Here is a 17,223-nt window from a genome sequence, read left to right as displayed (position 1 = left end):
TGTACCCATTTAATCACCTCAGTCTGTCTCCACTAAATCATCTCTTGTCATCTTTAATACAGAATCATCCTCCATAATCACATGTTTTGTCTCAGTCCTTTGTTCATAATGTTTGTATTATTGTTTTTATCTCCGTATGTTCTTGTACACTGCTCCTTACACTCACTGACTCTTCCCTGTCCTTGTCCCTCAGATCCTCTCCACGCTCCTGGATCTCAATCAAAACCGCAGCAAACTGAAGCTGTACATCAGTCACCTGACCTCTCTGTGTCAGGAGCGAGACCCAATCATCTTGCAGGACTTTGCCCCGCCCCCCTCCTATCACCGCTCTGACTCCGCCTCCTGGCACTCACAGGTCCACAGCATGACGCACGAACAGGTGAGGGACACACGGACAGCTCACAGTGCCTGTTTTAAATCTGTCTGAGTGGTTTTGTGTCGTCTGAGATCACGCAGTAACATGGGGGTCTAGTTCAGTGGCAAAAACTGTTGTTGTGTTCTTAGGCAAGGCACTTCACCCACATTGCCTAGTATGAAATTGATGTGTGTATGAGTGGTGGTGGTCGGAGGGACCGATGGTGCAGGTTGGCAGCCTGCCCCAGGGCAGCTGTGGCTACAGTAGTGACTTAACTACCACTCAGTGTTGAGTGAATGAATAATGAACTGTAAAGTGCTTTGGGTATCTTGAAAGGTGCTGTATAAATGCAATGATTAATTAATTAATTAGTTTTGTCTGTACAAACTTGATTACTGGATGATCAGTCCAGTCACTAGGCAACATCAGGCAGTAATACAGCAAGTGCTCCAGTGGGTTTTTAACCCCTTAACACCTGAATTTGTATAGATGTATATAAAAAAAAAGTTGTGTGTGCGTTTTTGCCTTTAAGTAGATGGTAAATTAAATTTAAATTATTAAATTAACTATAGCAAAAATAAATAAATAGAAATGTGGATATGTTGCAAATTTGCGACACTAGAAACAAGTGCTGGCCAAAGGTTTCGAGGAAGGTTCTGCTTATACACTAACCAGCACTGGGGTAATGCAGCGACTGTCTCAGCTGATATCTTATCCAAATGGTTTGTCACATATCTGTGACAGTTGGCGTTAAGGGGTTAAACCATCAGTTCATCAATTCTTTGGTTACTTTTGGTTTGGAATTGCCCATTTCTACTCAACAAAAGTCAAAGATATACTGTAGCTTCATGACATCAGAATGTGAAACAGAACATTTTGAACTTTGGAGATGCAGACAGACTAATAATAAAGAATAACTCAAACATGAAACATGAAACAAAACACCACTCTGGTTATGCTTTTGCTGAGGTAACAACGTTATAAGATTACAGCTCAAAGAACGCACTTTGTGTAATATACGAGCTTTAACAAAGGTTTCTGAGCTCAACTAAGATGGAAACTTTGACTTTGGCAATAACTAATCAAACTAAAAAGTGGGGAAACGGTGCATCTGCCCAATTTAGGGTCAGCAGTGTGGTCAGACAGGAGGATTCTGTCCCAGTTTTATTTAATTTGTATTTAGATGAATTGTCAACAAAGCTTAAAACATGTAAAACTGGTTGTGTGGCTGGAAATCTCATTGTGGATCATTTAATATTTGCAGATGATTTGGTTGTTGTCCAAGCGCCGCTGGTCTCCAGCAGCTACTCAACATCTGTTCATCTCACAGTGTGGAGCATGATATAAAGTATAATACAAACAAGAGCATGGTCATGATCAGTAGGACCAAAGAAGATAATCACATGAGATATCCGGACTATTGCCCGTCAAATGTTGTGTTGACGGTTAGAACAAAAATTAAATATCTGCTGCAGATCATCACCGCGGACATGACAGATGATGATGATGTGTACAGACAGTGTAGGACGTTCTATGCTCAGGCAGATCCTCTTAGGCGCAAGTTTGATTCTTGTACAAACGATGTAAATCATATTGTAGACCGTTGTACACATCCCACCTCTGGATTAATTACAAAAAAGTAGTTTGCAAAGACTGGAGGTGCCAACAGTGACGCTTTACGATGATCAAGTGGTAACGGGGGAAACAGGGGCAGATTTTTTACATTCAAATGTCTCTTATTCAGAAACTAGAGGAACTATTGAAATAAGTAAAGTATCAGAATGTAGGAAAGAGTTACACTCCAACAGGGTCAAGTTAAACCTGTGATATTCTTTCAAGTTGTTGACAAAAAATTAAAAAACTCATGTCGGTAACGGAGGGAATGAAATATGCAGCACTTTTTGGGCAATAAATACAAACAGTGATAACTCTTGGTTCTCACTTACATATCCTTAACAAACTGGTTTGAATATTTGCTTCATATAGTTTTCTACCATATGGTACAAGATTAGGTTGAAAAACCTCTTACTTTTTGACTCATGAGATTTTTTATTAAGAAAGATCATGGTAACGGAGGGAAAAGTAACGGAAGGGAAAATTGTGCAAACAAGTAGAAGGTGCAAGATTTTACATAATTTGTCGCTTTTTTCTTCTGAATACTTTAATATTACTTCAAAATGAAAGGAAACTATTTCTATAAAATATGTCAGTCCTTCCAAGCTAAATTTTTATCATTTTAAATACATTTTAAAAAAAATCATGTACCTTCATCAACAGTTCAAAGATGGAATAACACAAGATATGATGAAATACATCCATTTATTTACATGATTTTCAGGTCTTTGAAATTTGGGAAATAATTTTTGTTCCATGTTTCATACATGGTCTGTTTAAAACGTATGTAACTTTAGAACCAAAAATGGTACAGAAAAAAGGTAAACAGTTTCATAAACTAGAGTACATATGTATCTGCTGAATACGTTTTTATATCAGATGAATTAACTTGAATTTTTGGCCTTGTTGTTTACTTCTGCTTGACTGGACCCATATGTTTATTGTTTTGTATTGTCACTGTCCTTGTCTGTTTTAAAAATGGACCATGAGTTACTCAAACAAGACAAAAAAAAGGACAAATAATCAGTAACACAAAAAGGATTCTGTTCATCTTACATTTTCTATGTAGATATTATTTACTGTAGTTTTCCCGCCCCTTTGATTTGCTGACACATGACACTGTTCACTCTGTGCTTGTTTGTGTGGGCTGGTGCTGGAGCTCGTACAGGTGAAGATTTCGACACGACTAAAAAGGTTTGCTCCCTGGTCACCTGTCGACAGGAGTGAGGCTGCAGCTCCCCGGTCACCTGTCGCACCTGTCAGCGGTCAGGTCGGATGATGTGAGAGAGCAGCTCCTGGCAACAGCAGAAGGTTGAGTTCATCAGTGCAGTACAGAGAGAAGGCTGTTTATGATTCTGTCTGAGAAGACGTCTGCGGAGAGAGGAGGAGAGAGGAGAAGGAGGGGAGGAGAGAGAAAGGGAGAGGAAAGAGGAGGGTAGAGACAGAGGGAGGAGAGTAAAGAGCAGGCAAAAGGTGAGATTGTATCAAAAGCCGATTTAGCCTTTGTCCTGGATCTAGAAAGATTTTGGGAAAATGAGAGACGGAATTAAAGAGAGAGAGGGTGGAGGAGGTGAGAGAGGAGAGGAGAGAGGGAGAGCTTCCTAAACATGATCTAGAGTTTAAAGATTTGAGGAAAATATCTTAACTGCAAATTAGGGCGCGACTGATATGGGCACTTGGAGAAATATCGGCAATCGGCCTAAATCTTGCCGATATGGGTCGATAGTCCACGTGGGCCTGTTATACCTCCGTTATAAATCATACACTCTCTATATTATGTCCATTTAATCCAATTTACAGACAGATAAATTTCCTAATATGTGGCGCCGCATCAGTATTTATCTGCGGAGTAATATGTCTATGTATGTGACGCCGTACTGCCCCTGAACACACCTCCAGAGTCGCGTCACTCGCACTCGCTTGTTTACACATGCAGCTGCTGTCAACGTGCTGGATTATATTATTTTTATGGACAATTGTTTTGAGTCAGGATTAAAAGGACACTTATTAGTGCAGACTTGTGATCAGAGAGGAGCCTGTGTGAGCGCTGAGTGTTACAAATGTGTCGGTTTTTGAAGATACTTTTGGTTCTTTCTCATTGGTCAGAGTTTAGCTGCTGTAGCTCCCACACATAAACAACCTGTTTTCTGACATTGGCCTAGTCTAAAGTGACAATAGTGACTCTATACACACGTTACTGGACCTGCATTGATGTGTAAATGAGCTGTGAATAGAGGTGTGAATGATCGGCATTTACACATATTATTCATTACAGTGACACGCACTTACTTTGTTTACAGCCTAGAATGTGACGCAAAAATGCCATTAGGCCGACCTACTGTGTTTAAATATGACTGTAAAGAGGCAGAATAACAATAAATGTCGCCTAAACAAACCCAATTTAAAATCCAGTAGAGCCAGACCTAAGTTTTATAAACAATTGAAGATTTACAGTACATTTTTACATTACTAAATATATCGGCTTTTATCTGCAGCTCCAATTTCAGTTTTATCGGTATCATATCAGCTGCAAAAAAATCCATATTGGTCAGGCCCTACCCTACTATCCATCCATTTTCTCCCAGACTTCCTTCACCCCAGACACTTCCAGCCGAGAGAGACATCGTCCCTGGGACCTCCTCCTCCTGGTTCTTATAGTAGTTTGATTAGTTAAGAAGACGTTTCAAAGTGCACAGTTTTAACATTTCCAGGATCATGTGAAAGAGGACAGGAATATTTAAAGTAGGGACGGGCATTCGATGAAATTTTCTTAATCGATCATCGGAAGAATGAACGATCGATTATCGATTAATCATTAACGTTTTTATATTAAAATGATCATCATTATTATTACTATCTGCACTAATCTGCATAAATAAATTCAACTTTACGACATATAAACCGTAACGACTCTAGAGCCACATCAGCCCGTTTGACATTTTAATGTGTTTAATTCAGTTTTGCGCAACTCTCACAGAAACGAAACTTAAAACCACATTGCTAATTTGCATAAACTCAGCGAAGATAAAACTACAGCTGTTGTGTCGCTGATGCAGTTAATTTCTGTCGGATTAAAAGACACGACTCAGTGGAATACATGTTAGTGTGACCATATTTGCGTTTGTCAAAACCAGGACACCGTACGGGGGGAGGGAGGTGGGGACTCGTCGTCGACATTGAGCGACTCTCACCTGACAAAACTTTTTTCCACCGAAACATATGTGCTGCTTTATACACTGTGCACATGGACTCACACTTGTCCCGAACGCAACGGAAAGCGTGGATTTTCTTGTACAAATCATCGTTAAATACACATTTGTGCTTTGGTACGTTGCAGACTGACCCACTGTTTGTGTCTCGCTCCTTCTGATGCAGAGACACAAGTACAGACCTGTTTGGTCACACTACACACAGCAACCTACATTCGGTTTGTCGATTAAAATTAACGTAATCGATGAAATTCTTAATAATCAATTATCAATTAATCGACTAATCATGCCCATCCCTAATTTAAAGTCATACTCAGACTTTATTTGTAAATGGCCAACCTGGATGGAATGTTTACAGAAGTGTCTCCAACGCTCTGGCTCACTAGGAAATGAGGTCCTATGTCCAAAATTTGAGACTGTCCCTTTAAGAAAATACATTGGACTGATATGTATAAGTATAAGTGTTGGTCTGTTCACTTTGATGGAAGCGTATGTGGGTGTTTTGCTTGTTTTTTTTATGCAGATTTATCCTAAATTTACGCCCTGGAGTGTAGCAGCTTTTAAAAATATGAATGAATAAAAGCAGATTTGAAAAAAAAAAAGATCTCTACGTTAAACATTAGCCCATACCCAGGAGTCCCGCTCGTGTACATGTGGTATAGATTGACCTGTGGAAACTCGAGTCTCCCTCCCACTGAGCTCTGAGCTGTGGGACGGTCTGTGGTCCGCCGCTCCAGGACATGTTTCTTACAGCTCCGCTCTAGTTTAACTCATGTGAAAGTACTTTACTGTGTCCTCATTAATGGGAAAACGTTTTGGATCGGCAACTGCGAATACACTTTAAAAAGTCCACGGTGTAACTTTTTTTGGGTTGCGGGTCCGTCACCTGTTTGTTTCTGTGGATAATACGTCGTCGCTCTGCCTGGAATGTTCCACAGTGTGACATTAAACTGCTCTACTTTATGTTTATTTAATTACAGGTGGTTTTATAGCTCAAAAATACCTAGAAAAACAAGTATTCTGGGTCGTTTACTCACAACAGTAAATGCAGTTTCAGAGACAGTTTAACTTTCAATACATGAAAGTTAAAACAATATTTTTTTGGGTTTAGGATTTATTGTGTGTACAGTTTCTTTGTACTACTTGGAAATGTGTGGTTATTTTTTGACGATATGATGAGATTTGAGGCATAAAAGGTTGAATTAATAACTTATAACGTATAGAAAAATAAGAGAGGAGTAAGCTTAAATTAAAATGGTTTTAGTTTATTCAAATTCTGGATCTAGAGTTTGGGAGGTTTCAGGAAAATGAGAGAGGAGGAGAATCCATGTATCATTCGTTCATTGGTTTTTCAAAATAAAACCAAAAATAAAGAAAATGAAAAAAGAACAGTTTTCTTTATTGTTTGAGTCCAAAACCAAAATGAAAAAATGGATAATGATTCGATTTTTTCAGTTTTCGATTTTGTGTTTAAATGAAAAATGGAAAAAAACAGATGACGACCATTTCCTGTTTACGTGACTTAAACTGTGATGCCAGACTGAACCAGGACTAAACCAGGTCTAAACCAGGACTAAATCAGGACTAAACCAATCTCAGTCCCAGTCTCAGTCCTGGTCTGGTCCTGGTTTCAGTCCTGATCTCAGTTCTGGTCTCAGTCCTGGTCTCACTCACAGGCTCAGTCCCGGTCTGGTCCTGGTCTCAGTCCCGGTCTCAGTCCCGGTCTCAGTCCCGGTCTTAGTCCCGGTCTCAGTCCCGTTCTCAGTTCTGGTCTCAGTCCTGGTCTCAGTCCTGGTCTCAGTCCCTGTCTCAGTCCCGGTCTGGTCCTGGTCTGGTCCCGGTCTCAGTCCCGTTCTCAGTTCTGGTCTCAATCCTGGTCTCAGTTCTGGTCTCAGTCCTGGTCTCAGTTCCAGTCTCAGTCCCGGTCTCAGTTCTGGTCTGGTCCCGGTCTCCGTCTCGGACTGGTCCCGGTCTCAGTCCCGGTCTCAGTCCCGGTCTCAGTCCCGGTCTCAGTCCCGGTCTCAGTCCCGGTCTCAGTCCTGGTCTGGTCCCGGTCTGGTCCCGGTCTCAGTCCTGTTTTAGTCCTGGTTTCCTCTTGGTTCAGTCCATATGTGGCGCAAAATTCCGGCATCACAGTTTAAGTCACGGAAACGGGAGACGGCCTTTCCAGGAGTGTAATAAATTATTTTCAATACATAATTAATTGACTTCCTGATCAAAAGTGCAGCACTCATAGATCCACTTCTTCATTTTGCCATAACAGGAAATAGATTTAAAATTTCTTCTTTTTTAAAGTGAAAATTGTTGACATCCCTGCTGTAGTGTCTGGTTCAGGGGTGTCAAACTCATTTTGGTCCGGGGGCCGTATCCAACCTACTTTGATCCCAAAGGGGCCGGATCAGAAAACTCATGTCATATAAACCCCAAAAACAGCAACAAGTTCAAATATTTGTGCAGAGAGAAACACAAATCTATTACAGAAAATATTTTTTTAATTGATGAACTCTTTCTTTTACAAAATATTATAATATTATGAACAACCTGAAACTTTAATAAAAATGCAATTTCAACACAATGTTTTAACATGAACTTGTATGCAAATAGGAATAAGTCAATTTTTCTTGGAAAATCCTGCACTCGGCTCCACTTTTCTCATTTTTGACATTTTTCTGATGAGGGTGTCACGGTCAACAGTCAAAACGATCGTCCTTTAAGAGCGTTTGGAAAGAGACAAGTCTTCATTTGTGCTGCTCTGGTGGGAGGGGCCACGTACAGAGACGCTGGAGACGCTGCTGTGATAAATAATAAATAATAACACAGAAAATTAACAATATTTGAATAGAAAATATAATTAAAATATTTTAGTAGAAAATCAGCCGAGGGCCAGATTAAAGGTCTTGGAGGGCCGGATCTGGCCCCCGGGCCGTATGTTTGACACCCCTGGTCTAGAAGAACCTCACCCAGATACAAAGAGAAACTCTGCACAGATGAAACGGGAGATGAACCCACAAACTTCTGGCTGTGAGGCGAGTGCTTAAGCCACTCAGCCACCGAACGACCCAAAATAGCTTAACATTTTGTACAACGGTAATGTTCCCCGCAGCTCAAATTTAAAATATGACGGGACATTTGAGGGCGTGGCGTCGAAAGGTTAGTCGACTGGACACCTCACAGAAGCCCACTGTCTGTTTGGTGAGGTTAACAAGTCCTCCCATTATAACTGCGGCTTCCTCTGGGCCTGTGTGTTCGCCTCTGGGCCCGACGCGCTATTTCGGTCTGATTCTAATGACCTCGGCGAGTGCCAGGCATTTGGGCGCAGCCAAGTGGAGGCGTTTCAAATGCAGTGACCACAGGATGCAGCTGGCCCACGGACGCGGGGCCGAGGAGCCGAGGAGCCGAGGAGCCGAGGAGGAGAGGGTGAAGGCGGAGAGGGTGAGGGAGGGTGAGGGAGGAGAGGGTGAGGGCGAGGGAAAAGAGTCAGGGCAGGTGAGGAGTGAAGGAGAGTGTGAGGGCGCGTGATGAAGGAGAGGGTGAGGGCAGGAGACAGAGGAGAGGGTGAAGGTGGGTGAGGGAGGAGAGGATCAGAGAGGGTGAGAGAAAAGAGTCAGGCCAGGTGGTGGAGGAGTGGAGGAGAGGGTGACGGAGGCGAGGGTGAGGGTGGGTCAGGACGAGTAATGGAGGAGAGGGTCAGGAGACTGTGATGGAGGAGAGGGTCAGGACGGGCAATTTAGGAGAGGGTTAGGAGAGGTTGAGGGTGCGTGATGGAGGAGAGGGTGATGGTGTGTGGAGGAGAAGAGGGTGATGGAGGAAAAGTTCAGGGCGGGTGATGGAGGAGAGGGTGAGGGTGGGAGAGGTGGAGTGATGTTGGAGAGGGTGATGGAGGTGAGGGTGATAGTGGAAAGGGTTAGGGCGAATGATGGAGGAGAGGGTGAGGTTTAGTGATGGAGGAGAGGGTGATGGTGGGTCAGGACGAGTAATGGAGGAGAGAGTCAGGAGGGCAATTTAGGAGAGGGTTAGGAGAGGTTGAGGGTGCGTGATGGAGGAGAGGGTGATGGTGTGTGGAGGAGAAGAGGGTGATGGAGGAAAAGTTCAGGCGGGTGATGAGGAGAGGGTGATAGTGGAAAGGGTTAGGGCGAATGATGGAGGAGAGGGTGAGGTTTAGTGATGGAGGAGAGGGTGAGGCCGGGAAATTTAGGAGAGAGCCAGGGTGGGTGATGGAGGAAAGGGTCAGGGCAGGTGGAGGAGGAGAAGAGGGTGATGGAGGAGAGATTGAGGGTGCGTGATGGAGGAGAGGGTCAGGACGGGTGAGAGGAGAGAGTGAGGGCGTTTGGAGGAGGAGAGGGTGGTGGAGGAAAGGGTCAGGGCTGGCAGTGGAGGCGAGGGTGAAGGTGGGTGAGGGAGGAGAGGATCAGAGAGGGTGAGGGAAAAGAGTCGGGACAGGGGGTGGAGGAGTGGAAGAGAGGATGATGGAGAAGAGGGTGAGGTTAGAGAGTCAGGGTTATAGAGGATAGGGTGAGGGCGTATGACGGAGGAGAGGGTGGGGGAAGAAAGGGTGATGAAGGAGAGGGTGAGGGCGGGTGAAGGAAGAGTGGAGGAGAGGGTGATGGAGGAGAGGGTGATGAAGGAGAGGGTGAGGGAGGAGACGGAGGAATTTGTGATGAAGGAAAGGGTGAGGGCGAGTGATGGAGGAGAGAGTGATGGAGGAGAGGGTGATGGAGGAGAGGATGAGGGAGGAGAGGGTGAGGGAGGAGAGGGTGAGAGGAGGAGAGGGTGAAGGAAGAGAGAGTGAGGGAGTGAGAGGGTGAGGGAGGAGAGGGTGATGAGGAGAGGAGGAGAGGGTGATGAAGGAGAGGGTGAGGGGAGTGAGGTGAGGAGAGAGTGATGGAGGAGAGGGTGATGGAGGAGAGGGTGAGGGAGGAGAGGGTGAGAGGGGAGGAGAGGGTGAGAGGAGGAGAGGGTGAAGAGAGGGAGGAGAGGTGAGGGAGGAGAGGGTGAGGGAGGAGAGGGTGAGGAAGGAGAGGGTGAGGGAGGAGAGGGTGAGGGAGGAGAGGGTGATGCAGGAGACGGAGGAATTTGTGATGAAGGAAAGGGTGAGGGCAGAGTGATGGAGGAGAGAGTGATGGAGGAGAGGGTGAGGGAGGAGAGGGTGATGGAGGAGAGGGTGATGGAGGAGAGGGTGAGGAAGGAGAGGGTGATGGGAGGAGAGGGTGAAGAAGAGAGAGAGTGATGGAGGAGAGGGTGAGGGAGGAGAGGGTGAGGGAGGAGAGGGTGATGGAGGAGAGGGTGAAGGAGGAGAGGGTGAAGAAAGAGAGAGTGATGGAGGAGAGGTGAGGAGGGAGGTGAGGGAGGAGAGGGTGATGGAGGAGAGCAGAGTGAAGGAGGAGAGGTGAAGAAAGAGAGGATGGAGGAGAGGGTGATGGAGGAGCAAGTGAAGGAGGAGAGGGTGAAGAAAGAGAGAGTGATGGAGGAGAGGGTGACAGAGGAAAGGGTGATGAAGGAGAGGTTGAGGGCAGGAGACGGAGGAGAGGGTGAAGACGCGTGATGGAGGATAGAGCGATGGAGGACAGGGTGAGGACGGGTGATGGAGGAAAGGATGGAGGAGAGGGTGAGGGCAGGTGACAGACAGGGTGATGGAGGGAGGAGAGGAACATGGCAGCGGTCGGTGGTTCTGGCAAAACGCGGCAAAACCACTGAACTAAAGGCAAAAGTCGCTGTTAACTTGAAAACTCCCACTACGTGACATCACAAGGTGGAGCAGAGCACTTGGAGCTTTGGAGATGTAGTCAGACTAATAATGCAGAGTTACTCAAACACGTGTGAGTGAAACAAAACACAAGTCCAGGTCTGTTTTTGATGACGTAACAACATTATAACATGTCTCAAAGCTCACACAAGGGTCTATTTTGGTGTAATTCAGGACTTTTAATGTGGAGCCAAATTACCTTTACTATTACTTTTCAAATACTAATTAAGTGCCAGAGTTCAAAACCATCGCCGTATTACCTGCCGTGTTTATCAGTGCCCAGATTCTCGTAATGATTTGCCGCCGGAATGACCTGTTTTGAGCTGAGCGGGGCTGTGTTTCTGGATGATGCCGTCGCTTTGGCTCGGCGGCGAGTGTTTCCAGCGCCCGGGTTCCAGCGGTGAGGTCTGACTGTCGAGTTCTGCTCCGTTCTCCTCATAATAAAAACACTCGCTTGTATGGCTCAGTGAGGATTCTAATGAGCACTGAAGAGCCCTGGCACCACCGCCGCTCGGGAAGTCTGTCCGTGCTCCCCGCTCCCAGAGGTGTGGACCACAGTTTGGGAGATTTACTCGAGTAATGTTGGACTTTTAAGTGTCGTTGTGTCACCAGGGCAACAGGGATTAAAAACTGACTTCATATGTTCTGTCTCTGTTTAAAGATATTTTAGTTTTATGGGGAAAACGCGAAAACATTTTTGGATCATCATGTCACCAAAATGTAATATTCACCAAAACAACAGGTCTGCATATGGACTGAACCAGGACTGAACCAGGACTAAACTGGTCTCAGTCCTGGACTGGTCTCAGTCTCAGTCCCGGTTTAGTCCCGGTCTCAGTCCCCGGTCTGGTCCCGATCTCAGTCCCGGTCTCAGTCCTGGTCTGTCCTGGTCAGGTCCCAGTCTCAGTCCCCGGTCTGGTCCCGATATCAGTCCTGGTCTCAGTTCAGGTCAGGTCCTGGTCAGGTCCTGGTCTCAGTCCTGGTGTGGTCCTGTTCAGGTCCTGGTCAGGTCCTGGTCTCAGTCCTGGTTTCAGGCCTGGTCTGGTCCCGATCTCAGTCCTGGTCTCAGTTCAGGTCTGGTCCTGGTCTGGTCCTGGTCTCAGTTCAGTCCTGGGTCTCAGTCCTGGTTCAGTCCTGGTTCAGTCCTGGTTCAGTCCTGGTTCAGTCCTGGTTCAGTCCTGGTTCAGTTTGGCATCACAGTTTAAGTCATGTAAACAGGAAATGGTTGTTTTCTGTTTTTTCCATTATTCATTTTAAACACAATCAAATCAAATCTCAAAACTGAAAAAACTAATTATTATATGTTTTTTTCATTTTGGTTTTGGAGACAAATAATGAAGAAAATTGTTGTTGTTTTTTTATTTTCTTATTTTTGATTTTATATTGAAAAACGAATGAACGAATGACACAGTGATTCTACATGAGGAACACTTTTGTTTTACTTTTTGCAAGTGACAAATTCTGTATGATAAACTAATGTGAAAATACCTTTCATTTCCTTTACTTAACCTGCCTCACCTTCTGCGTTTGCTCTGAAAAGTGCAGCCGTCCAAATGATGCCAAACTCCATTGTGAAGATTCATTTTAGTGTAATTTAATGGCTGAAATGAGTCTAAAAATACACAAAGAAAGTGGTTCCTGGAAATCCAGTGTTGCAGCTCTGAACAGGAGGCTTGATTAAATGAGCAGGCATCAGTAAATAAACACACAACTCCAGAGCATTAAGTTTTTCTACCATATAATTACAGATGTTTTTTTGTTTTTTTTTTAAATTGAAAGATGCATTGTGAGCTGGAACGCCTCTCCATAGATCTGATCTGTAACCTGACCTGGTGAGACATACGGTCCCCACAAAGCTGCGTTTAGTGTTTGAGGACGGTGAGCTAGAGTACGAGAGGTGGATCAAGTCAGCGAGGCAGGAGGGTGTTAGGCCGTGCAAACACTTAAAAATGAATAAAATAATTTTAAAATCGACTCTAAAACACACAGAGAACCAATGGAGAGAGGCTAAAATTGGTGAGATGCTCTCGTGTTTCCAGGTTCCAAATAAAAGTGGAGCCGCGGCAAAGTGCATTTTGACTGACACCAACATAAAGCGCATTACAATAGTCCAATCTAGTCGTCACAAATGCATGCATGACAGTTTCCAAGTGTTCTGTTGACAAAAAAAAGGCTTATTTTGGCTGGTTGTCTTAGCTGGAAAAAATAGACTTTACAATAGAACTAATTTGCTGATCAAATTTTAGATCAGGGTCCATTTTGACACATAAATTTGAAACTACTACTACATATGGGCCCGGTCAAGCAGAAGTAAACAGCAAGGCCAAAAATTCAAGTTAATGCATCTGATATAAAAATGTATTGAACAGATACATATGTACTCTAGTTTATGAAACTGTTGACCTTTTTTCTGTACCATTTTTGGTTCTAAAGTTACATATGTTTTAAACAGACCATTTATGAAACATGGAACAAAAATTATTTCCCAAATTTCAAAGATCTGCAAATCATGTAAATAAATGGATGTATTTCATCATATCTTGTGTTATTCCAACTTTGAACTGTTGATGAAGGTACATAATTTAAAAAAAAAAAAATATTTAAAATGATAAAAATTAGCTTGGAAGGACTGACATATTTTATAGAAATAGTTTCCTTTCATTTTGAAGTATTTTTTCAGAAGAAAAAAGCTGACAATTTATGCAAAATCACGCACCATGAATTCATCCTGATCCGGCACTGTGTGGACGCCTGAAAACGCTGATACACTGATGTATGTCTGTGCCCCAGGAAGTAAGTCACCGTCAAAACACTAAGAGGCTAAAATATATGTCCATTCATATAAACGTGGGTCCGGAAACACGGGCAGATTTTTACATTCAAATGTCTCTTATTCAGAAACTAGAGGAACTATTGAAATAAGTAAAGTATCAGAATGTAGGAAAGAGTTACACTCCAACAGGGTAAAGTTAAACCTGTGATATTCTTTCAAGTTGTTGACAAAAAATGTAAAAACTCATGTCGGTAACGGAGGGAATGAAATATGCAGCACTTTTTGGGCAATAAATCCAAACAGTGATAACTCTTGGTTCTCACTTACATATCCTTAACAAACTGGTTTGAATATTTGCTTCATATAGTTTTCTACCATATGGTACAAGATTAGGTTGAAAAACCTCTTACTTTTTTGACTAATGAGATTTTTTTAATAAGAAAGGTCATGGTAACGGAGGGAAAAGTAACGGAGGGAAAATTGTACAAACAAGTAGAAGGTGCAGGATTTTACATAATTTGTCGCTTTTTTCTTCCGAATACTTTAATATTACTTCAAAATGAAAGGAAACTATTTCTATAAAATATGTCAGTCCTTCCAAGCAAAATTGTATCATTTTAAATTCTTTTTTTTTCAAGTCATGTACCTTCATCAATGGATCAAAGATCGAATAACACAAGATAATCTATTTATTTTATTATAATCTATTTATTTTATTTATTAAATGTTTTTTATTGGTATGGATGTGAGGATGTGTGTATATTTGTTAATTTTTACTGCTACAGATCTGCTCTGTTGAAGTTTCATTGTATTTCATACAATGAATATAAATAAATCTAAGATATGATGAAATACATCCATTTATTTACATGATTTGCAGGTCTTTGAAATTTGGGAAATAATTTTTGTTCCATGTTTCATTCATGGTCTGTTTAAAACTTATGTAACTTTAGAACCAAAAATGGTACAGAAAAAAGGTAAACAGTTTCATAAACTAGAGTACATATGTATCTGTTCAATACATTTTTATATCAGATGAATTAACTTGAATTTTTGGCCTTGATGTTTACTTCTGCTTGACTGGACCCTAATGCATCCGCTGTGTCACCATGGCAACTGACGAACATACACATCCATGTAGAACACCCCCGGCGTGATGTCTCTGCAAAGTATCAATATTTATTTACAAAACGTTAATTAAAAAAAGCACAGCACGGGGCTCACACAATAGAGCCTTTAGAACAGAGTTGTGTTTTAAAGGGATTACGTGCCGTTGGCTGAGCACGTCTTTTCTAAACTGTCCAAATTTTCTGTTCAGACCAAAACATTTCCTGGTGATTGACTGTTTCAAATCCTTTATGTTCCAACTCAAACACAAGAAAAGCCCATTCCAACATATTTACAACTGTCCAAGTCAATACGCCGTAATTACACGCTTCAAATGGGCGCGTTTTACTGTGAATAATCTCCGGCGCAAAATGTGGAAAGAAAGACAATCTGGCTTTGGAAACGTCATTTCAATGTGTCCAGCACAAAATACAACATGGATTTGGTCTTGTTTAAACGAATTAAGAAATGACTCTGGACTTGACATGTGGGTACTGTTTGATGGTCAGAGTTTGCACAATTTCTGGGTTTTATTGCGTATTTTGTACCAGATTGTTGGCTTTATTCTCAGGTGATACATCGGCCCAGTGGATGTTTAAACTGGAGATGTGTTTGGTGTGTTAGTCAAGCTCAGATGAAGAGTTTTGAGTCTGCAAGAGGTTTACAGGTTCGATTCCAGCTGTGCTGTTTTTTGTTTTTTTGTTTTTTTCTACCCTTAGTTGATGGTGGAGAATGCTGCCGCTAACTGTTCCTGGGAAAAATTTAAGATATAAACACTTAAATCTATCAGAAAATGACTTAAAAGTTGTGAAATTATCTGACCATCAGTGAGATCATTTTACTTAACAAGTTATATTAAAATAAATCACCTCTAGACTAGAATTAAGCATCTCAGAACTAGTAAGTATTGTATTTTTCGGACTATAAGTCGCACTTTTTTTCATGGTTTAGGTGTTTCCTGCGACTTATACTTCGGCGTGACATATCACCACTGTCACTTCACTCTACTGCGCATGTCTCCTGGAGAAAGAGCCTCTGTCCTGTCTGTATCATGTCAGTCGATCGCACCATTACTTCTGTAACACTGAAAAAATTTACCATTTAAACAAACTTATAAAGACGACTGAGAAAACTGAACACAAATGCCCCCAAAAAGAAAATCATATTTTGCAGATTACAAGCTGCAAGTAGCGAAAAATGCAGCTGAAAACGGTAATCAAGAAGCAGAAAAAAAGTTTGGAGTGATCGAGAAACTTGTGAGGGACTGGAGGAAAGCGGGGATGGAGAACACAGCTTCACAGCAACTGGGAGGATGGACCATGAAACTGTCCTGAAGCCTGGACTTCAGTGACACTGAAATCATCCTGTCGGGATTCAGAAAGACCAGAATAATTCTAACTGGAACTGATGCTGAGTCTGACGACAGCGACACAGAAGAGGAAGCGGCGTCTGTTTACCTCCGGAGGTCGTGGAGTTGCTCAGAAGTGACACCGAGGATGAAGAATTGAATGGATTTAGTGATTTGGAGTGAGATGGAGAGTTTGTTAAACTTGTTCTGTTCTGTTGTTTATGTTATAGTTTATCTGAAGAACTGTTCATATGTGACGTTAACAGTCTGTTATTCTCTCTTCTATTGTTTTTACTATAATTTGCCTTTCAAGGTGAAATGACTGTTTCTGGTCCCTGATTTTATAAAATAAATTTCTCCCAAAGAGTGGACTTATAGTCCTTCATTCTGCATTTTTTGGCTGGTGCGACTTCTACTCCAGAGCGATTTATAGTCTGAAAAATATGATAGATAATAAATCTGAAAACAAGATGAATAACCTGATGTAAGTTTTAAAATCTTGGCCAGATCAGAGAAATTTGCAGGGAGATTTTGGGTCCAGTCACTGATAACTTGTATCAGTGCTGTACATGAGCAAACACTGCCATAAAGTGTTGAGACTAAATAAATTCAGATTAACGTGTTGAGGACGTCAATAGTCAGCCACCTTTTTACCTCCGCAGAGATCATATTACTTTGCCTGGAATATTCCTTAGTATTTCATAAAACATATCTACTGCATCTCCACGGAAACCACAAAAACACATCATATCATTGCACTGTATTATGTGTCTAACAGTCTAACAGCTTTCATTGTGTAGAGCGTCGAGTTTTTTGTTATGTTTGGTTACTTATCAAGTCAAAAATATAAGTTTCCTGTTCGGTCGGCTCATCTCCAAAATATATTCACTGAAACAAAACAAAACAAAAAAACACCTGGAAACCAAAGCACGTTGTGACGGATGAGTTTATCAGTGTTATTTCAGCTCCGTGCCCTTATACCCCACACTTTAATGAACATAGGACACTGGAAACAGGATGAGGAGGATCACGTATTCAAACACGCCGCTTCTCTCCCGCACAAACACAACCGCA

General features: G+C 42.4%; 1 protein-coding gene across 1 annotated transcript in view; it reads left to right on the top strand.

The window, feature by feature from the left end:
* The window catches only part of LOC110165438 (ELKS/Rab6-interacting/CAST family member 1-like), a 467,498-nt gene that overhangs the window by 414,368 nt on the left and 35,907 nt on the right, over positions 1-17,223 (top strand). The window contains exon 22 of the mRNA XM_055153860.1: positions 194-379. Within this exon, the coding sequence (XP_055009835.1) occupies positions 194-379 (186 nt within the window). The remainder of the gene's footprint in view (positions 1-193; positions 380-17,223) is intronic.

The sequence above is a fragment of the Boleophthalmus pectinirostris genome, unplaced genomic scaffold (assembly GCF_026225935.1).
Source record: "Boleophthalmus pectinirostris isolate CB_2022bp ecotype Guang Dong unplaced genomic scaffold, ASM2622593v1 HiC_scaffold_18, whole genome shotgun sequence".
Taxonomy (NCBI): Eukaryota; Metazoa; Chordata; class Actinopteri; order Gobiiformes; family Gobiidae; genus Boleophthalmus; species Boleophthalmus pectinirostris.
Note: the sequence above shows the minus strand (reverse complement) of the source record. Positions and strands in the feature narration are given on the sequence as shown.